Here is a 23,711-nt window from a genome sequence, read left to right on the forward strand (position 1 = left end):
CGCGTACAGCAAAAAAAAAAAAAAAAAACAAAAAAAAACCACTAGTTGTTTTGTGGTTTTGTTTTTGTTGTTGTTTGGGCCTTGTTGCTCATCTTGTGGGATCTTAGTTCCCTGATCGGGGATTGAACCAGGGCCCCACCAGTGAGAGTGCTGAGTCCTGACCACTGGACCTCCAGGGAATTCCCCAAACACTAGTTGTTATCATTAGTTTCATGTCAAATTGGAACAGTCATCAGAACAAAATTCCTTCTGACCTTTGCTTTGCTCCCCTCCCTCGGAGGGAGGCTGCTGACAATTCAGACTCACTGTTGAGTTCCGTGGGCCTGGCACTCAGAATCAAAGGTAAGACCTGTGGATTCATGTAGCAGGAGTCCCAGCATGAAGCCACTCTGTGATCACCCTGGGATTCAACGTTTCAGAGCTGCAAGAAGGAGAATGCTGAGGCCACCTGGGAGCTGAGAGCCAAGGAGACAGCCCTGGGGGACCTCAGACTCAGTCAGAGGTTTGGAAGGGGGCCCAGTGCCCCCGTAGGTGGGAGCAGAGTTGAGGGAGCCATGTTTGCTTCAGTGTATTTGGGAGACCGGGTTGCATGCAGAAGATGCATCATCACAAAGCCAGCTGGTGCCTGTGGCAGCTCCTTTCCCCAGAGGTGGTGTCTGATAATAGGTTTTTGTGGCCGGCCATTCATTCCAGTGCTCGGAAGGAAGGAGAGGCTCAGGGTGGGTCACCGGCCTCACTGACAGAGGCTGAGCCGAGTGGGAAATCCCAGGAGGATTTCTCACTGTTCTCCCCAAAGACACAGATTCCACGCACGGCACTCACATGCCCCATTCATGGGCAACCGTCTGCGTTGTGCTGAGAGCTACTCTCTGTCCAGAGAGCTGTGGATTACAAGTATTTCGTATTTCAGAATGTTGTTAAATACACTTAAATGCCCCACTAATGATATTATACCTAAACAGGAGTAAAAAGTTGAGCAAAGTGCCCCCCCAAAAAAGGAAAAAAAATAACCGTAGGATTCTCCATTGCTAGGCACAAAACCAACTTTTTATTGAAGTACAACATCCATACAGAAAAGGGCACAAACCCCAAGTGTACAGCTCGAAGAATTTTCACAAACTAGATACACCCAGGTGACCAGCAACCCGATCAAGGAACAGAAGGTCCGAGAATTTCCCTTGTGCCCTTCTGGTTACCATCCCCCCAATATCCCTACTTGCAACAGCAGAGGCGAACTTTGCCGGGTTTCACACTTGATATAAGTGGAACCATACAGTACGAACTTGCCTCCTCTCATGAGACTTACATGGTGCCATGTGGGTGGCTGCAGGAGGACCCCTTCTCTTTGCTGTGTGGGACTTCACTGTGCAAATATACCATAATTTATCCATTCAACACGGGCATCTGGGTACTTTCCAGTTCAGGGATTATGAACAGTGCTTCTGTGAACATTCTAGTACATTTCTTTTGGTGAATATACGTACACATTTCTGTTGGGTAGAGGAGTGGTTTTTAGGTCATATGATATGTACATTCAACCCAAGCTATTTCACAGAAGAATGAGGAATTTATTGGACGGAGCTTGGCGGCTCACAGAATTGACAGAAAGCTAGAAAGGAGACCTGGGAAGATGGGTGGGGGCCAAGAAACGAAGCAGAAACGGTCTGCTCAGCACTCTGCCATCCCTGGACATTACTACCAGTGGACACACCACCCCTGCAGCCTGCCAATCCTAGACACTTCCCCTGCTGGATCCCTGCCACCCCTGGACCACCAAAGCTCCCATGAAACGAATCTCAACATCCCTTAATTTCTGTGTCACTTGCACCAAGCTCACAATCCCAAGCATGGGAGTCCAAGGAGTTCACCCTGGGTCACTGGCCAGTCTGGTGCTGGAAAAGGGGGTGCACCTGAGAGACAGAGACCTCCCCACTTCAGCATCCACGGTGCTGGGGGCACTGCATCCCTACATTTATACATAGGGGTGATTTCATGATTTCCCCCTTTAGGAAAGGGGTCAGGTGCTGGACAGCCAAGCTAGAAACACCATATGACAACTGCCCGCTACAGGCGATTGCTGGGGGGGAGGGGCTCATCCACATGTTTGCGTGTCTCACAGTGGATGTTCACGAACTTGCCTTTAAGGGCAGCGATGAGTTCAGGGAAACGTTAAAAGGGGCAAGCCACACAAAACGCCATAGGTTTGGAAGGAAAAGGTGTAGTAAAAGGACAAAAAGCATCTCATGGAGGGATGCAAGGAAGAGAGGAGGAGAAGGAAAAAGAGGGGAAAAGTGGAGGCAGAATATGGAGGGATGTTGGAAGTGAAAACAAAGGGGAGAAAGTTTGGTGAAGACTGTGGACCACAGAATAAAGAGATCCTGGTCATAAACCAAAATAGAGTAGGACTGGAAGTCCTATTATCACAGACAGCATACAATTCTGCTATAGTTTGAGCACACAGCTTCCTAACAACAGTGCTATTATCAGGGAGCTTTCATGAAACAAAGAATGGGTTTCGACAAAAGAGACAAAGAATAAAAATGTACTAAAACCATTTATGAGGGTAGCAAGTCATTAACTGATCTGAAAATTACATTTGCCTCTTTGTAGGCGGTTTTACATGATTCCTCCAACTGAACCATGGATCTTTGAAGTCATGCGTTCTTCCCTATACTATAGCCTGGCATTTAGCACATTTGTTTTAAATGATAATCAAAGCTTTCATCTATGTAGCACCTCCCTCTGTCTTAGACAGAAAGGCAGGAGGAGTGACTACCCTTATCCCCAATTTGCAGGTTCCAGGCACGCAATGGCTTGCCCTACAGTGAAGCCACTGCCAGAGCCAGGAAGGGAGACAGTTTCCAAACAAATGGAACAGGACATACTTGGACAGAGTGCTCTCTGCCCCCTGTGGTTTATATTCCCTTCCTTCATCCGGGGTGGTAGGAGTTTGTCTGAGGTGGGGCTTGCAAGTTTGTCTCAGAAAAATCGAGAGCCACCCAGCCTTCCACGGCAGCAGCCACGTTTCATCTTCCATAAGCTGCCAGAATACGGGCCCAACGTGCCTGCTCCTGGTGAAGATGGGAAGAGAAGTGTGCTGCTGAGCGGACCCCAGCAACGGTGCTTTGTGGCATGTGGATCAGGTTGTCTGCAGGTCTACCTACCTGCCTGCAAACAGGTAGGCCTGGAAGGCAGTGAAGCTCAGGGGCTCAGGTCCCAGTCTTCCGGCTCACTATCTATAACCTCGGGGAAACTACGTGGTCTTTTTGTGCCTCAGTTTCCCTCTCTTTAGAACAGACATACTCTCACGGCATTTATTTATTGTTGGAGGATTAAATAAATGAATACATGTGAATGCTCTGGTCAGTGGATGCTACGTGGTGAGCTGCTGCCCCTCACTCACTCCTCTGGGGCAGGGGCCACCCTGGTGAAACCCCACAGGACCCAGTGCTGTGCCCAGAACAGGCCCTTATTTTTTTTTTTCATTTAAGCCTCTTATTATTTTTTTTTTTACAACTTTATTGGAGTATAATTGCTTCACAATGGTGTGTTAGTTTCTGCTTTATAACAAAGTGAATCAGTTATACATATACATATGTTCCCATATCTCTTCCCTCTTGCATCTCCCTCCCTCCCACCCTCCCTATCCCACCCCTCTAGGTGGTCACAAAGCACCGAGCTGGTCTCCCTGTGCTATGCAGCTGCTTCCCACTAGCTATCTACCTTACGTTTGGTAGTGTATATATGTCCATGCCTCTCTCTCGCTTTGTCACAGCTTACCCTTACCCCTCCCCATATCCTCAAGTCCATTCTCAAGTAGGTCTGTGTCTTTATTCCTGTTTTACCCCTAGGTTCTTCATGACATTTTTTTCCCTCAAATTCCATATATATGTGTTACAGGCCCTTATTATTATTATTATTATTTGGCCATGCCACACAACTTGTGGGATCTTAGTTCCCCAACCAGGGATTGAACCCGGGCCCCCTGCAGTGGAAACACAGAGTCCTAACCTCTGGACTGCCAGGGAAGTCCCCAGAACAGGCCCTTATTAATGCAGCCCATGCAGAGCAGGAGCCAGAATAGGAGGGAGCGAGATAAGGTGGCATTTGGAGAGAAGATGTGCCCCTGGCCCGCCTGGCTGGCGCACGTAAACAGATGTAATGGTGTGACATTTAGTTAAGCTCACTCCAGTATCCACCCAAAACCCACATTTGTAGGACCATCTCCAAAGGGATCAATGACAATCAGTGGGAAACAGGGGTCTGGACCCTCCATCAGGGGCTGGGCCACAAGGCCCCAGGATGACCCACGTTTAGAAAACCATCCGATGATGTAGGTTATTTCTTCTTTAAATAGGATGACAGAAAAGCAGGAAATAGAGAACTTCCAGAACTGCTCTCTCCAGGAAGAGAGATGGAAACTTTACCCATGTACTTCAGTTGGTCAAAATGATCTAATTTGACGCTGAATGATCACGAATGGGGGACTGTTTTCTCTTCTCAATAAATTATCCACTTCTCAATAAATTATCCACTGAAATGTATACACTTGACCTATGTAAACTTGGGAATTGATGTTAAAAAAATTTAAGCCTTTAAACCCATACTTATTTTTACTTGGCACATTTGTTATTTGGCTACAAAAATGTCTATTTCCTTTTCTAATAATGAAAATAACATGAAAATGAAAAGAAAAAGTGAAATAGAATGCAGTGAAGAAAACCAATGAAAAGAGGAGACAGGCCTGGGCAATCCTGGTTGGGCGGGGGTGGGTGTGGGCAGAGCTCCCTAAAGCTATGAGCATGCACGGTCTCTACAAGGGATTTTACGGACAGAAAAGGAGACGTTTTCATAGCAAACGGAGTCAGAGGATGGTACAAAAGAACTTCTTCTCTCGGAAGGGGTTTTCTGACGCAGGCACTGGAATGATGAGAGGGTCCTCCCGCACGTGAGCTTCACAGTATGCCAGGAGGTCCGCTGCTGCCTGGGAGACCTGGTCGGGGGGGGGGGGGACACAGCACAGGTGCAGGGTTAGAGGCTGGTTCACGGTGGGTCCAAGGCAGAGGTGTCCATTTGGAGAGTGGAAAAGACCAAGGACAGGCTGTGTCGTGTGCACCACCAACGACAAGGCCATTCCATGGCCTGGAGAGTGGACTTGTGCAAACCCAGAGGAGACAGGTTTTGAAACATGCTTCCAAGGAAATGTGATAGAGAAGAACAAACATGACTCCATATTGGATCTGTTCCTTTAGCTCTAACCCCTGTGCTCTGTTGCCTGTGCTTAGTCATGCTGGCTCTGCACCTTCTGTAAAAGAATGTTGCCTGTAGCCTGAAATATACAGGAGAGCCTATTCTCAAAGCTCTGACCTTTAAAGGTAAAACACCTTTCCATTCATATAGAGATAAAAAGTTGCAGAACAGAGGACAACAGTTGTCTTGTTGGAGGTTTATAGGAACACCGTGACCTGCCCTATGGGGACAGGTGCAAAAACAAAAGATTCCTACATGAAAAGTCTGCAACAACCAGCCACACCCCCTGCCCCTTTAGTATAAAAGAAGCCTGAATTCTCACTCCAGGGAAGATGGTTCTTTGGGACAGTAGTCCACCGTCTTCTTGGTCTGCTGGCTTTCTGAATAAAGTCACCTTCCATGCCCCAACACCTCATCTCTCGATTTATTGGCCTGTTGTGCATCGAGCAGTACAAGCGTAGGCTAGGTAACACAAAGAGATGTCGCCTGGGGCTTCCCTGGTGGCGCAGTGGTTGAGAGTCCGCCTGCCGATGCAGGGGATGCGGGTTCGTGCCCCGGTCCAGGAAGATCCCACGTGTCGCGGAGCAGCTGGGCCCATGAGCCATGGCCGCTGAGCCTGCGCGTCCGGAGCCTGTGCTCCACAACGGGAGAGGCCACAACAGTGAGAGGCCCGTGTACCACAAAAAAAAAAAAAAAAAAAAAAAGAGAGAGATGTCGCCTGTTGGTAGAGTAGATCAATACCGAGAGAGGAATGAGGGGCCAGCAGGAAGGTCCAGACAGCCTCGTCCTCCTCTCAACTGAGGGATATGTGGAAGCTCCAGGCCAGTAGCCTCACCATTACTCTGAGAAATCATTTCTAGACAGATAAAGCCGAGTGCTGGCTCAAGCCAAGCCAGTGCGACTGTAGTTATTATTGTCATTGTTTTATTGCAATCCACTCTCGCGACCAACCCAGCCACTTACTCCTCCTCGACAGAACACAGATCATAAGCACATGTTGAACTTGGAACGGCCACTCCCCTGAGGAGACAGCTGCTCCTGACCACAACACCCTTTCCATTTTCCTCCCAGGCTTCTCTGAAGCCTCCTGACACCTGGCAACTGTGGACCAAACTATCCCCCAGCTCAACTCCAGGAGTTCCAGGGGAGGAGTTGCTGGGAGAAGGCCAGGTGCCGAGAAGGATTCGCCAAGAGGAAGCTCATCTTGCCCGTGGTCTGTGTCACGTGTCTGGCAAATGAGTGGACTGTGAATTAACAACCTGCCCATTAGCTTGTGCTTATTAGAGGCTATAGGCCAGGGTAAGGATATAGCAGGCAAAGTTAATCCTTTTTGTACATTCAATGTCTAAATCTTCTCCAGAATGAAAAAACACTCCACAAGTGAATGAAAAATGTTTGAAAGCCCGATTACATACAAGCCATACACCTTCCATCAGGTTTTAAAAACTGGCCCATCTTCCAAAATTTTACAGAAATTCTTCTTCTGATTTCCAGCCCAGACCTACCTATTTTAGCAGTGCCTGGAATCCTACAAATAATTCCAGTAGAGATATGTAATGAATTTTTCCTTTGAATGAAACAACTAGAAGTTGAGCTGACGAGTCAACCTAAATCCTGACAAAGTCTACATCTGTTGGGAGTGTGGAATGGAGCATCAGGCTTCCCCATTCATCTCTGCCCCCAAGATGGCTGTGTGACCTTGGATAAGTAACTCAAACTCTCTGAGCTTTAGTTTCTTCATTTGTAAAACTGGGTGAGTTAGAAATCTCCAAGATCCTGTTTACTCTAAACAGTCTATAATTCGAGCTCTAATAGCACCACAGCAATATTTTAGATCCTAAATAAATGGATGTTGGGGGGTTGAATGAGAGTGAAGTTTGCAGTGATTTATAGGACACACATACAGGAATCTCCCACGTGAGGCCACAAATATAGGCCTGCACGGGGCCTGTGAAGCCATCTCAAGGGACTAGAGCACATGAGCAGGGAAGCTGACTCTGAAGCCCACAAAGCTGTGATGGACACACAAGAGAACCAGAATCACAGAGTGAGCGCGTGGGCATGGAGCCAAGAGATGGTGCTCGGCACACAGCACGCTTACTTCCACCTTCTGATCCAAAGCCAAGTGCTCTCCCCGACTGCCTTAGTCACGATCCCCTACTCTCCATTCCAGTTTTCTCCCAGGGCCCAGAGAGGCATGGGGTCTTCTCTGTGGCCACCATGTTAGGGTGACCACGGAAGTCATCCAGTGGCTTCTCTGGCAACCACTGCGAACTGGTCTGCACTGCTGCCCAGGCCAGCACACACAAGAGGGCAGCAGTCTTGGGACTTTCTTCCCCTAATAGCCACCTGTCCTCTTAGCTCTGACTTCAGTGAGCTCTTCCAGATGGTTCATTTAAGAATGTCTTGGGCTTCCCTGGTGGCGCAGTGGTTGAGAGTCCGCCTGCCGATGCAGGGGACACGGGTTCGTGCCCCGATCCCGGAAGATCCCACATGCCGCGGAGCGGCTGGGCCCGCGAGCCATGGCCGCGGAGCCTGTGTGTCCGGAGCCTGTGCTCCGCAACGGGAGAGGCCACAGCAGTGAGAGGCCCGCGTACAGCAAAAAAAAAAAAAAAAAAAAAAAAAAAAAAGAATGTCTTAACATCCCCTCTCTAGTTTTCTAGTTTTCATTTTCCCCATCTATTTAGTTTTTGGGAACATGCTTCCATTTGTTCTGAATTCTCTATAAACCTTATCATCTCATCTGGGAAGTATTTACTGAGTGTCCATCTTTTAGCTAGTTGAGAGGGCATGGGGGAAAAATAAGGCAGGATTTCTGTCCTCTAAAGATCTAACTGAGAAGACTAAAAAATTATAAAGTCACTAGAATAATCAGTATGTGCTAAAACATCACAGGAGAATAGCTGCACACCACTGCAGGGCCATGAACAAGGGCAGGGAGACAGGGGTGTCTGAGTACCCCATCCACGTCCACACAGGGGCAATTACCTTGGTCAACCTGCCTCCTTTATCCAGAGGCTGGTCCCAGCCATCTGAACCCAGAAACACGATTTTCTGGCATGCCAAGAATGGCTCATCTCCTGTGGCAGATCCATATTAAACAAGTTCAAGAGACAGCTGTATAAAACCATTAATAAAAACAATAGCTAACATTTACTGAGTGTTTATTATGTGCCAGGCCCTGTGCTAAATGCACCATCCTATGTATGACCTCATTTAATTCTTCTAAGTACTATTCTTAAAGCCACTTTATAGATGAGGAAACTGATGCAGGAAAGTTAAGAAATTTGCCCAAGGTCATACAACTAGTAAGAGAAAGGACCAGAACTTGAAGCTAAGCAGTCTGGCCCCAGAAGCTAAATGCTGCAGCAGCTGCCTGATCAACTGCTCAAGAAAACTTTAACTGTAAGGTGGCCTAGAAAGTTCTCGTCTGCTGGGCCAGCACACTCTCCTTGTAGACCAGCTACCTGGGAACTCATGTGACCAGTAGGAGAAGAGTCTTGCAACTAAAGTTTCTTAGGTCATTTGTTTAATCCAGGGACAGTCTTGCCAAGGAAACCCTAACAGGTGAGTGTCCTCAGCTGGGACTGGCTTTCTCTCCCCGTGCCCTAGGGAGTGACTGGATGGACGCTGCCAATGTCACCCTGAGACTCCTCCCTCTAGGCTGTGACCTACGTTACATGCTGTTAGAGAATTAAACAAGGATGCTATTACACTGAGTTGTCTCTAATTCCTTAGTAGACTTCGTAAACTAACCAAAACCAAGAAGCCTGAGAATTTGAGAAAGTGAAACTTAAGACCAACCACAAACAGCCAGCTAGGTCTTCCCACCTAAGACAACCGCTTAAGCTATACCTAACAGCTGCTTTGCTTCAGCATCTTCTCTATAAACGCCTTGCCCTATGCCTGTCGGTGGACGGCTAACTACCTTTGGTTTGGCGTTGCCGGATTCGACTCCACGTATGCCTAAATAAACTCTTCAAAAATTTTAGTGCGTCTCAGTTTACCTATTAACAACACGATCCATCTGGTCCGAAGGTGGCTTGCTAACAACCAATCCCAACATTACAGCTTCCTTCCCCTTGATCAGTTTACATGTTCAGATGCTTGTCAACATCCACCCATCGTGGGTGGATTTGACGAGTATAATTTCCCGGGAGCAACCGCAAGGGGGCGCTGCATCGCCAACCATCAGGCCAGGACATGGGAGGAGAGGGTTCAAAAAAATGCGGCGTTGGGGGACGCCCGCGGAGGCGAGATGGGACTGGGTCTCCTTCCGGTCTCACAGCTGTGTATTTGCTCCCCTTCCAGCCCCGTGTCTACGACACCCTGAAAACCGTGTTGTTAATGTCTGCCCTCGCTAGCTCCAAGCAGGTCTAATTTAGGGATTTTTCTGTCACCTCCAAAGGTGACACTGCACTTGATGCCACAATTTTTCTTTCAAGAAAACAAGCTGGGGCCTCCCTGGTGGCGCAGTGGTTGGGAGTCCGCCTGCCGATGCGGGGGATACGGGTTCGTGCCCCGGTCTGGGAGGATCCCATATGCCGCGGAGCGGCTGGGCCCGTGAGCCATGGCCGCTGGGCCTGCGCGTCCGGAGCCTGTGCTCCGCAACGGGAGAGGCCACAACAGTGAGAGGCCCGCATACCGCAAAAAGAAAAAAAAAAAAAAAAAAAAAAGAAAACAAGCTGTTCTTAGATTGCCTCCTTTTGTTGTTGTTATTTTAGGATCACAGATGTGTTTGCTTAGTTATAACTGCACGCCTCTGGATTGCAGAGTTCCATCCGTGCACCTGTACAACAGGAATGAAATTGGAATCAAGTCAGTATTAGTGCCCAGTAATTGGCGCCCAGTTTAAGACCAAATGTGTGGGTCTGGGTTGGCTCCACGCAATATTAGCTTCCTAGATGCACTCAGATTATTGAGAACACTGTACAGTACGGTATACGAGCATGTAAGTCATCTTACAACAAAAGAGAGTTTTCCACCTTTTTCTACCTTCGCTATCAGCTTTATTTCATGCAGTGTCTAAGGTCCCTTTCTTCCTGTATAGCCAAAGTATCTTGGATAACCCCTGAAGTTTGTTGTAATGGGATCTGAAAAGATACATACATGTAATGAACACCTTTATAGGGTTTTAAAAAAATATTTATTTATATAGGTTTAAAAAAATTACTTATTTATTTATTTTTGAGTGCATCGGGTCTTCGTTGCTGTGCGCGGGCTTTCTCTAGCTGCGGCGAGCAGGGGCTACTCTTCATTGTGGTGCGCGGGCTTCTCCTTGCAGTGGCTTCTTTTGATGTGCAGCACAGGCTCTAGGCTCACGGGCTTCAGTAGTTGTGGCTCGCGGGCTCAGTAGTTGTGGCTTGTGGGCCCTAGAGCGCAGGCTCAGTAGTTGTGGCTCACGGGGGTGGGGTTGCTCTGCGGTATGTGGGATCTTCCCGGACCAGGGTTCGAACCCATGTCCCCTGCATTGGTAGGCTGATTCTTAACCCCTGAGCCACCAGGGAAGTCTCATAATGAACATCTTAATGAGCCTTCCACATGAAAGGTGACATCCTAACACACAGTTTAGTGTCCAGGCATTAATTAACCTAAATCTGCTCCTTAGATTGAAAGAGAGGGTTTCCTTAATCAGCCCTAGATTGATTTTTATGGTTGAAAGTTTCCTTCAGTGCATATAAAATATGGCTTGCAGACTTCACCATATCCCAGAAACATCTGCCATCTTTGAAACATAAAATAGACGATTCACTTTCAAAAGGAAAATTTTATTCTGGTTGGAAATGTGAAACTCCCTTACTGTTTATGCTTTCTCATCAAGCCTGAAGTCTGCTCTGCCTAAAGGCCTCTGTTATGAAATGCCCAGAGAATTTTTGCCTCCTCTCCTTATACTGAAGTTACAAGATAACAGATGTTGAAAAGAATCAGCAGCCTGGGAACAACTGTGGAATTTTACCATTACATTGCAGAATAAAAGAGGTGATTGAAACAGCCCAAGTTAGCACATAATCCCGTTAGTTGCACTATAATTACAAGCTTCAATGATGGGGAGAAAATGTTGCAATTACTAAATCACATTCCTGGACAAGGCAGATGACATAATTACTATTCTGGCTGTGACACCCACTGCATTTATCCTTTGCATCTAAAGGGGAGCGACTCACACCTATTTCTCAGCAGTCCTGGTCCATTTAACAATACTACTTGGAATCAACTACAATCATCCTTGATGGCTCTGCCTGTTCCTCCCTCCACCCCAAGAAAACAAAGCAGGATTACAGTCAAGGGCACAGCCAGGTTGCAGCCCCCATTGTGCAATGGTATCTTTCACAAGGTCAAACTTGGTACACACTCCAACAGAAGAAATCATACGCCGTTTATCCCTAGTAGAATCCTGAGGACATCACAGGTTTATGCCTCACCTCTAAGTCCTGAGCTAACACTACAGGGTGAATCCTTGTGAATTTTTTCTTTCTTCTAATGCTGGAGAGTACTTGAGATCAACATACCAGTTTTCAAGGGCATTCTCAAGATACTTCCAAATTATTATGCTATGGGCTGAATGTGTCTGTCCTCCCACCATCCCCCAAATTCACATGTTGAAGCCTAAGTCTCCAATGTGGTGATATTTGGAGGTGGGGCTTTTGGTAGGTAATTAGGTCATGAGGGTTGAACCCTCATGAATGGGACTGAGACAGGCCTGGGACCTGGGACCCTTTGCTGAACGTTTGCACCTGGACAAACGTCTCCCCAAGCAACAGAGAAACTATAAGGGACTAAAAATAACTGTACAAAGTACAGTTAGGGAAAATTATGGACTAAAAGATACAAAAAGACCAAAAACCCAACTGCCACTTCTGCAGAGCCGGGAGCAGAAAAAAGGGTGTCAGGAGCAAAAGCAGGGTACTTGCACATGCCCCCTGCACACAGCACTACCAAGGGGTGGGCAAACCACCTAAGCGCCCCTCCAGCCCGACCCCTGGACCTGCCCCTACCCTCACCCCATATAAGTAACAAGCTCACCCCCTGCCTCAGGGAGCAAGCAAGCAAGGGAACCTGTTACTTGCTCTCACCCCCATCCCCCAGTTGCAGCAGGGCCCCCAATAAAGCCTTGCCTGAATTTCTTGTCTGGCCTCTGATCAATTTCTATTGATTAAGGAGGCCAAGAACCCTGGTCGGTAACAGGATTAGTGCCCTTATGAGAGACATGAGAGAGAATCTCTCTCTCTCTCCCTTCCATGTGAGGTCATAGCAAGAAGGTGGCCATCTGTAAGTCAGGAAGAGAGCCCTCACCAGAATCTGACCATGCTGGCACCCTGGTCTCAGACTTCCCAGCCTCCAGAGCTGTGCAAAATGAATTTCTGCTGTTTAAGCTACCTAGTCCATGGTATTGTTGTAGCAGACATTTGGCTTCCAGTGGTTCCCAGCAACTATTTTGTATTGACCCAGATCAATAAAGATAATTCTCAATCATTGGGTTCTAGGCCACAAATAGCATCTAGTTGGGAGTAAGGTTATTCCCAGAGGAAACCAGAGGGGGTGGGAGATACGTGTGAATAAATGAATAATATAACAGAGTCCCTCTCTGAATTCTAAAGTCAAATGTCCAGAATAGAGGATTAGCTGCTGTTTCCTATCACCAGCATAAAGGTTTTTTTCCACATCAAAAGTTGACTGCACATTAAGAGGTAATTCTAAGATGCTTGAAAGAGAGTTTAATATCTCCAAGTTAATCTAAGTGTAAAAGCTTGTCATTATATGGTCTTCACCACCAGAACCGCAAAGCTCTCAGCTTGTTTAGAATGACTGACCCAGGTCTACCCTGGACCTTGACTTAACCAAACACTGCCAACAGGTTGCTATGTGTCCTGTATGACTCTGACCACCTCTTAGCTTTGATATATCTCAATTTCCCACAAAGGAAGCCATAATTCAGTCATTTTGCAAGTTCGCCAAAAGAGTAATTTATTTGGTGACAGAAACTAGTGAGTCACTCAAGAGGTTTCTGGGGCTGACGTAGGGGTGAAAGATGAACATAACAAGCGGGTTCTAGCTCTAGGGATTCTAGAAAGCAACAGCATCTCTTAGAGAGGAAGCATGGGGTTGTGAGTCAAAAAGCAATGTCCCTGACAGAGCTGCGCTCAGCACTGCTGAGCTGTGTCATCCGGGCACTCAGTTTCCACTCCTGTAAACGGGAATAGCAATACCTGGTGGTTTGTGGCTAAATGATATAACAGATGCTATTATACATACAGTGAGTTATTATTTCATTATTCACTTGGCTACTTTCTGGTAGGGTGGGAAGGGTGTCTGAGCCATAGACATGAAGTCATTTCTCAGAAATGATCAGGGCAATTTGATGCCTGTGCCTCCACCCAAAATGTCCTCTTGAAGTGGGATGCACTCTTCACGTTCTTTTTTTTTTTTTTTAATAACTTTATTTATTTATTTTTGGTTGCATCGCATCTTCGTTGCTGCACGTAGGCTTTTCTCTAGTTGTGTCGCACGGGGGCTACTCTTCGTTGCTGCACGTGGGCTTCTCATTGCAGTGGCTTCTCTTGTTGCGGAGCACGGGCTCTAGGCATGCGGGCTTCAGTAGCTGTGGCACGTGGGCTCAGTAGTTGTGGCGCACGGGCTTAGTTGCTCCACAGCATGTGGGATCCTCCCGGATCAGGGCTTGAACCCGTGTTCCCTGCATTGGCAGGCGGATTCTTAACCACTGCGCCACCAGGGAAGTCCTTCACGTTCTTGTTCTACTCTCACATTCTACTCTCTGATTTAATTCAAAGATTCCTTTCCTTTTATCTGATACCTGTTCTAGAAGTGCTCATTCGTATCCCCCTTTTTAAATTTTATTTCTAAATTTGATCGTAGAAAGCTATCATCTGAATCATTTAATTTCTAAAGGTCTGGGTGAGGATTATAAATGCTTCTGGCAGAGGAAGGGAAAATGAACAAAAGGGTTAAACCTAAATTGTTAAACTAGCAGAAGCTGGAGTGAGAAAGGTTTGCTACAGAGTTCAGACGAGACCTATTGAAAAGGCAAAATCTATTAGCACTGCCTCTAGACTTTTGGCAGGTCATGTGACATAATTTATATTTATTTTCTTTTAGAAATGCCATTCTTTCCACCTTAATATCATCTATCATCTTAATTACATCCCTTTCCTGGATTTCGTCAGACCCTTTTAATCACCCATCTATGACCTATCAGAACATAATGATCTCCCCAATTTTGCTCTTTCTCACTTGCTCACAGGGAATACCATGATATTTGAGCCTCATTCTTCTCTTGTTTGAACAACTACTGACTTTGGCTTCAGAATTTTGTGCTTTGGCTTCAGAAACTTAATCGTGCATGTTTTATCTTCTGGAAAAATAAAACCATAAAAAACACATTTTGTTCTTTCCAAAGAATTCACAAACTGGCAGCACAGCCACACCTCTTAGGAAGTGTTAGAAAAACATAAGAATAACATGCATTAAAGACATATCTGTTAGAAGAATTATGAGGAAAGAGCCCTGGTTCAAATACTAATGTGAGGGACTTCCCTGGTGGCGCAGTGGTTAAGAATCCACCTGCCAACACAGGGGACACGGGTTCGAGCCCTGGCCCGGGAAGATCCCACATGCCGCAGAGCAACTAAGCTCATCCGCCACAACTACTGAGCCTGCGCTCTAGAGCCCGCGAGCCACAACTACTGAAGCCCGCACACCACAACTACTGAGCCTGCGTGCCACAATTACTGAAGCCCGTGTGCCTAGAGCCCGTGCTCTGCAACAAGAGAAGCCACAGCAATGAGAAGCCCACACACCGCAACGAAGGGTAGTCGCCGCAACTAGAGAAAGCTCACGTGCAGCAACAAAGACCCAACGCAGCCAAAAATAAATAAATAAATAAATTTATTTTAAAAATAAACAAACAAATGTGAAGCAAGAGTCATTGATGCCGAAAGGGCTGTGTCGGCAAATTTCCGGACACTTACCATTTGACTTCACCAAACAGCTCTGGGTTATCCAGGCTGTTGGAGAGAACCATTAGTAGTACAAAGACAATCCCAAGCAAATTCACACTAAAATTTGGAATATCATTTATGATTTCTATGCCGTGTGTTTACTTAAAAATATGGTCAGATTTTGCATTTGGCTGTCAATACCTAAGGAATAGGGAGGAAGACAGAGACTGTACACGAAATGAACAATGCACGTGAAGATAACTGAATTTGTTTAACTTAACTGACAGTAGTTAAAAAAAAAAAAAGAAAGAAAACACTCCTGGGTTCGAAATACAAGTGGCTTAGGCTGATGGTGCGGTGGTGAGATCCTGCGTGGAAAGAACAGGAGTCCCTGTTTCTGTTTCCTGCACTGTGTGGTCACCTCACGTGGCACCCCCCGCCCCCTTCAGAGGAGGGAGTAATTGAGTCCTCGAGGTGGGTGGTGGTGACACTTTGTTGCCTTTATTACAATAATAATCCTTATTTGTTGGTAAAATTACTCCAAAAGTAGAAAGACAGAAATAAAAATCAATGGAAACCCTGCCATTGGAGGGAACATTTTGGTGAACATCTTTGCAGACATCTTTCTTTCCGTCTTTGTACATACAATCTCACATGCTGCTCTGCAATATGCTTTTCACTCAGTACACACAGATGTACATCATTTAATGATGCTATAGTATAGCACTGTCTATATATAACTTATGTGAAATAAAATTCATATTTTATGGCAAGACAAGAAAAACTTAGACATAAAAGATTTTCTCTGCCATTTGGCCGCCTCTCTCCCCGCACTGTGCACTGTGTATGTGCATTTTGCATCACACAAACCTCCCCTTCCACAGAAATACCTCGCAACCATAAAGTGCAACATTCTCCTAGCATCAACAAGACAACACCTTAAAAGATTACGTACCTTCTTGATCTTGTAAGGGGTCACATGACCCACCACTTTGTACCTGCAGATCCGTATTATGCAAACTGTCAATAATCCATCATTTGATGTACAGCCCTCTGTCTCAAAAAACATATAACTCTGCTTTGACTTGTAAAGGGGGGGACAGTTCTCAGAGCTTTCTGAGATGCTCTTCCCGGGTTATAATCCTCAATTTGGTTCCAATAAAAATGTCCATTTCTTTCTTAGATCGACTGATTAATTTTTCATCGACACTATTTAACCAATCCCTATTGATGGACAAAAATACAATTTTTGACATTATAACAGTGCTCTGATGAAATTCTTACTGTCCTTTATTATTTATGAGATTCTCCTTTGGGTATATTCCTAGAAGTGAGAATGCTGGGTCAGAGTGTGAACAATGAATATTTTGACACATATTCCAAACTACCCTTTGGGAAGATGGTACCAGTTTCCACTCCAGCTATCAAAACAACTGCTCACTTCCTTTAACAGTTGATGGATGACATTGGATTTCAGCAAAAATTAAAAACATCAATAGCCTGGATCTCAGTTGTTGTTGTTTTTTTTCAAGTGGATCTCAGTGTTTTTTTGGAGGCACAATTCTTATATTATTTTTGAAGGTAAATGTCTCTTCATATATTTGACCCTTTACATCTCTCCTTTTAAAATTGCCTATTCATGCTGTTTGTGCTTTTTTTTTTAAGAAAAGGGGGCTCTTTTTTATCTTATTGATTTTTCAGAGAAATTAAATTTAAAGAAATTAACCTTTGGTTATTCAGGTGGCAAATATTTTTCTTAATTTGTTAATTGGGAGATTTTTACCATATAGAATTTTTTTTTAATCCAGTCAAAAGTTTTACTTAATGAACTGTGGATTTTGTAACATGGTTGGCCTTCCCAAACTCACATTATAAAAATACTTGCTCCTATTTTCCTAGTATTTTTATGCTTCTATTTGTTATATTTAAATCTCTGACTGAAGTTATGAACTGAAATGTGTTTCCCCAAACTCAGAGGTTGAAGCCATACCCCCGTAAAAATTAATAAAGGGAAGCCTCATTAAAATGGAGCGAGGAGGCCAGCAGGGGGAGCTCTCATGAAGTCACGAAGTACCACTCGAGTCAATTACTGGAAGCATTGTCAATTTCAAACCCCAACAGAAGAACCAGCAACAGGAAAAGACTCCTCAATTACAAGCCCCAACAGGACATCTCCTACAAGAAATCAACTACGTCAGCAAACTCGGCCAATGAGAAACTGTTGGCACCCTGAACTCTCACTTTTCTCCAAAGGACTTCCATTCAAAACAACCCTCCCAGCGTCCTCCTTTTTCTCTATAAAATAACATTCCTCTCCTTTGTTTGTTGGACTTGCCTATAGTTTTTGTTGTAGCATGCCTGTCCTGAATTTCAAGTCTATTAAGTACTATTCCCAAATAAACCCATCTTTGCTGGTAAAATAGCTGACTTTTCTTTTTAAGGACAACACCCCTGATGTAACTGTATTCGGAAGGCTTTCACAGAGATACAGTCGGTCCTCTGTATTCATGGGTTCTGTGTCAGCGGATTCAACCAAACACGGATGGAAAATGTTCAAAAAAAAATCCAGAAAGTTCCAACAAGCAAAACTTGAATTTGCTGCACACCAGCAACTATTTACACAGCATTTATGTTGTATTTACAACTGTTTACATAGCATTTCCATTGTATTAAGTATTATAAGTAATCTAGAGATGATTTAAAGTATATGGGAGGATGTGTGTAGGTTATATGCAAATACTACACCATTTTATATAAGGGACTTGAGCATCCTTGGATTTTGGTATCTGAGGAGGGTCCTGGAACCAGTACCTTACTGGGGATACCAAGGGATGACTGTAATTCAGGCTAGCTGAGGTCATACAGGTGGGACCCCAATCCAGTAGGATTGAGTGTGTTTATAAGAAGAGGAAGAGAATCTAGAAGCCTCTCTCTTGACATGAGCACAGAGGAAAGGCCGTGTGAGGACACAGTGTGAAGGCAGCTGTCTGCAACCGAAGGAGAGAGGCCTCACCAGACAACCCTGCTGGCACCTTAACCTTGGACTTGGAGCCTCCACAATTGCGAGAACACACATTTCTATCATTTAAGCCACACAGTCTGTGGTATTCTGTTATGGCAGCCCTAGCAGATGAATACAATCCATCTGATATTTATCTGGATAAAATTAGTGGTGTATGCAGCTTTATTTCCCAAAGTGCTAGCCATTTCCAGCAACACTTATTAATACTGTTCTCTACTGCTTTGAGATGCCATCTGGATTGTATTTCAAATTCCCAATACACTTAGGTCTATTTAGGGACTTCCTATTCTTTTCCATTGATTTGTCTATTCCTAAAGGAGTATCATAAATCTTTAAGTACTATGATTTTATAATAAACTTTAATACCTAGTAGGAATATTCTACGTATCTTCCTCCTCAAATATATACACTTTTTAAAAAAACTTCCTGGATACCCTTACATTTATTTATCTAATTAAAATTTACAATAATTTTAAGTTTGCTTTCTTCAAAAAGTGATAGAATTACTCCCTTTTTCAAGCTGAATAATATTCTGCTGTGTGGATATACAGACATATCTTGTTTATTGTGCTTCACTTTATTACATTTCATAGATATTGCATTTTTTTTATAAATTGAAGATTTATGACAACCATGCATTGTCAGATGATGGTTAGCAATTTTTAGCAATAAAGTATTTTTAAATTAAGATATGTGGACCAGAAATACAGCTACACGTGGAACAACTCCTACAGAACACCTACTGAACGCTGGCAGAAGACCCCAGACCTCCCAAAAGGCAAGAAACTCCCCACATACCTGGGTAGGGCAAAGCGGAGAGATCCCCACACAGAGGATCGGTGCCGAGCGGCACTCACCAGCCCGAGAGGCTTGTCTGCTCGCCCGCCGGGTCGCGCAGCGCTGGAGCTGAGGCTCGGGCTTCGGTCAGAGCGCAGGGAGAGGACTGGGGCTGGCGGCGAGAACTCAGCCTGAAGGGGGCTAATGTGCCACAGCTAGCCGGGAGGGAATCCGGGAAAACTCTGGAGCTGCCGAAGAGGCAGGAGACTTTTTCTTCCCTCTTGGTTTCCTGGTGCGCGAGGAGAGGGGATTAAGAGCGCCGCGTAAAGGAGCTCCAGAGACGGGCGCGAGTCGCGGCTGAAAGCGCGGAGCCCAGAGACGGGCGTGGGACGCTGGGGCTGCTGCTGCCGCCGCCAAGAAGCCTGTGTGCGAGCGCAGGTCACTGTCCACACCGCCCTTCCGGGAGCCTGTGCAGCCCGCCACTGCCGGGGTCCCGGGATCCAGGGGAGGCTTCCCTGGGAGAACGCACGGCGTGCCTCGGGCTGCTGCAGCGTCACGCCGACCTCTGCCGCTGCAGGCTCGCCCCGCACTCCGTGCCCCTCCCTCCCGCCCGGCCTGAGTGAGCCAGAGTCCCCGAAGAGGCTGCTCCTTTAACTCTGTCCTGTCTGAGTGAAGAACAGACGCCCTCCAGCGACCTACACGCAGAGGCGGGGCCAAATCCAAAGCAGAGACCCAGGAGCTGTGAGAATAAAGAAGAGAAAGGGAAACCTCTCCCAGCAGCCTCAGAAGCAGCGGATTAAAGCTCCACAATCAACTTGATGTACCCTGCATCTGTGGAATACATGAATACACAACAAATCATCCCAAATTGAGGAGCCAGGAGTCAGTGCTGTGCCTCTGAGGTGGGAGAGGCAACTTCAGGACACTGGTCCACAAGAGACCTCCCAGCTCCACACAATATCAAACGGCGAAAATCTTCCAGAGATCTCCATCTCAACAGCAGCACCCAGCTTCACTCAACGACCAGCAAGCTATAGTGCTGGACACCCTATGCCAAACAACTAGCAAGACAGGAACACAACGCCACCCATTAGCAGAGAGGTGGCCTAAAATCATAAAAAGTCCGCAGACACCCCAAAACACACCACCAGACGTGGACCTGCCCACCAGAAAGACAAGATCCAGCCTCATCCACCAGAACACAGGCAGTAGTCCCCTCCACCAAGAAGCCTACACAACCCACTAAACCAACCTTAGCCACTGGGGACAGACACCAAAAACAACGGGAACTACGAACCTGCAGCCTGCAAAAAGGAGACCCCAAACACAGTAACAAGCAAAATGAGAAGACAGAAAAACACACAGCAGGAGAAGGAGCAAGATAAAAACCCACCAGACCTAACAAATGAAGAGGTAATAGGCAGTCTACCTGAAAAAGAATTCAGAATAATGATGGTAAAGATGATCCAAAATCTTGGAAATAGAATAGACAAAATGCAAGAAACAGTTAACAAGGACCTAGAAGAACTAAAGATGAATCAAGCATCGATTAAAAACACAATACATGAAATAAAAAATACTCTAGATGGGATCAATAGCAGAATAACTGAGGCAGAAGAACGGATAAGTGAGGTGGAAGATAAAATAGTGGAAATAACTGCTGCACAGCAAAATAAAGAAAAAAGAATGAAAAGAACAGAGGACAGTCTCAGAGACCTCTGGGACAACATTAAACGCACCAACATTCGAATTATAGGGGTTCCAGAAGAAGAAGAGAAAAAGAAAGGGACTGAGAAAATATTTGAAGAGATTATAGTTGAAAACTTCCCTAATATGGGAAAGGAAATAGTTAATCAAGTCCAGGAGGCACAGAGAGTCCCATACAGAATAAATCCAAGGAGAAATACACCAAGACACATATTAATCAAACTGTCAAAAATTAAACACAAAGAAATCATATTAAAAGCAGCAAGGCAAAAACAACAAATAACACACAAGGGAATCCCCATCAGGATAACAGCTGATCTCTCAGCAGAAACTCTACAAGCCAGAAGGGAGTGGCAGGACATAATTAAAGTGATGAAGGAGAAAAACCTGCAACCAAGATTACTCTACCCAGCAAGGATCTCATTCAGATTTGATGGAGAAATTAAAACGTTTACAGACAAGCAAAAGCTGAGAGAGTTCAGCACCACCAAACCAGCTTTACAACAAATGCTAAAGGAACTTCTCTAGGCAAGAAACACAACAGAAGGAAAAGACCTACAATAACGAACCCAAAACAATTAAGAAAATGGGAATAGGAACATACATATCAATAATTACCTTAAATGTAAATGGACTAAATGCTCCCACCAAAAGACACAGACTGGCTGAATGGATACAAAAACAAGACCCATATATATGCTGTCTACAAGAGACCCACTTCAGACCTAGAGACACATACAGACTGAAAGTAAGGGGATGGAAAAAGATATTCCATGCAAATGGAAACCAAAAGAAAGCTGGAGTAGCAATTCTCATATCAGACAAAATAGACTTTAAAATAAAGACTACTAGAAGAGACAAAGAAGGACACTACATAATGATCAAGGGATCGATCCAAGAAGAAGATATAACAATTGTAAATATTTATGCACCAAACATAGGAGCACCTCAATACATAAGGGAAATATTAACAGCCATAAAAGGGGAAATCGACAGTAACACAATCATAGTAGGGGACTTTAACACTCCACTTTCACCAATGGACAGGTCATCCAAAATGAAAATAAATAAGGAAACACAAGCTTTAAATGATACACTAAACAAGATGGACTTAATTGATATTTATAGGACATTTCATCCAAAAACAACAGAATACACATTTTTCTCAAGTGCTCATGGAACATTCTCCAGGATAGATCATATCTTGGGTCACAAATCAAGCCTTGGTAAATTTAAGAAAATTGAAATTGTATCAAGTATCTTTTCCGACCACAATGCTATGAGACTAGATATCAATTACAGGAAAAGAGCTGTAAAACATACAAACACATGGAGGCTAAACAATACACTACTTAATAACGAAGTGATCACTGAAGAAATCAAAGAGGAAATTAAAAAATACCTAGAAACAAATGACAATGGAGACACGACGACCCAAAACCTATGGGATGCAGCAAAAGCAGTTCTAAGAGGGAAGTTTATGGCAATACAAGCCCACCTTAAGAAACAGGAAACATCTCGAATAAACAACCTAACCTTGCACCTAAAGCAATTAGAGAAAGAAGAACAAAAACATCCCAAAGTTAGCAGAAGGAAAGAAATCATAAAAATCAGATCAGAAATAAATGAAAAAGAAATGAAGGAAACTATAGCTAAGATCAATAAAACTAAAAGCTGGTTCTTTGAGAAGATAAACAAAATTGATAAACCATTAGCCAGATTCATCAAGAAAAAAAGGGAGAAGACTCAAATCAATAGAATTAGAAATGAAAAAGGAGAAGTAACAACTGACACTGCAGAAATACAAAAGATCATGAGAGATTACTATAAGCAACTCTATGCCAATAAAATGGACAATCTGGAAGAAATGGACAAATTCTTAGAAATGCACAACCTGCCAAGACTGAATCAGGAAGAAATAGAAAATATGAACAGACCAATCACAAGCACTGAAATTGAAACTGTGATAAAAAATCTTCCGACAAACAAAAGCCCAGGACCAGATGGCTTCACAGGCGAATTCTATCAAGCATTTAGAGAAGAGCTAACACCTATCCTTCTCAAACTCTTCCAAAATATAGCAGAGGGAGGAACACTCCCAAACTCATTCTACGAGGCCACCATCACCTTGATACCAAAACCAGACAAGGATGTCACAAAGAAAGAAAACTACAGGCCAATATCACTGATGAACATAGATGCAAAAATCCTCAACAAAATACTAGCAAACAGAATCCAACAGCACATTAAAAGGATCATACACCATGATCAAGTGGGGTTTATTCCAGGAATGCAAGGATTCTTCAATATACGCAAATCAATCAACGTGATACACCATATTAACAAACTGAAGGAGAAAAACCATATGATCATCTCAATAGATGCAGAGAAAGCTTTTGACAAAATTCAACACCCATTTATGATAAAAACCCTGCAGAAAGTAGGCATAGAGGGATCTTTCCTCAACATAATAAAGGCCATATATGACAAACCCACAGCCAGCATCGTCCTCAATGGTGAAAAACTGAAAGCATTTCCACTAAGATCAGGAACAAGACAAGGTTGCCCACTCTCACCACTATTATTCAACATAGTTTTGGAAGTTTTAGCCACAGCAATCAGAGAAGAAAAGGAAATAAAAGGAATCCAAATGGGAAAAGAAGAAGTAAAGCTGTCACTGTTTGCAGATGACATGATACTATACATAGAGAATCCTAAAGATGCTACCAGAAAACTACTAGAGTTAATCAATGAATTTGGTAAAGTAGCAGGATACAAAATTAATGCACAGAAATCTTTGGCATTCCTATATACTAATGATGAAAAATCTGAAAGTGAAATCAAGGAAACACTCCCATTTACCATTGCAACAAAAAGAATAAAATATCTAGGAAGAAACCTACCTAAGGAGACAAAAGACCTGTATGCAGAAAATTATAAGACACTGATGAAAGAAATTAAAGATGATACAAATAGATGGAGAGATGTACCATGTTCTT

General features: G+C 44.5%; 1 protein-coding gene across 2 annotated transcripts in view; it reads right to left on the bottom strand.

The window, feature by feature from the left end:
* Positions 1 to 3,666: 3,666 nt before the first annotated feature.
* GNG4 (G protein subunit gamma 4) overlaps positions 3,667 to 23,711 on the bottom strand; it is a 77,588-nt gene continuing 57,543 nt past the window's right edge. For both annotated transcript variants that reach the window (XM_060090096.1, XM_060090086.1), the window contains one exon: positions 3,667 to 4,993. In XM_060090096.1, coding sequence (XP_059946079.1) covers positions 4,865 to 4,993 — 129 coding nt within the window. In that variant the 3' untranslated portion in view covers positions 3,667 to 4,864. The remainder of the gene's footprint in view (positions 4,994 to 23,711) is intronic.

This window comes from Mesoplodon densirostris, chromosome 1 (assembly GCF_025265405.1).
Source record: "Mesoplodon densirostris isolate mMesDen1 chromosome 1, mMesDen1 primary haplotype, whole genome shotgun sequence".
NCBI classification, from domain to species: domain Eukaryota; kingdom Metazoa; phylum Chordata; class Mammalia; order Artiodactyla; family Ziphiidae; genus Mesoplodon; species Mesoplodon densirostris.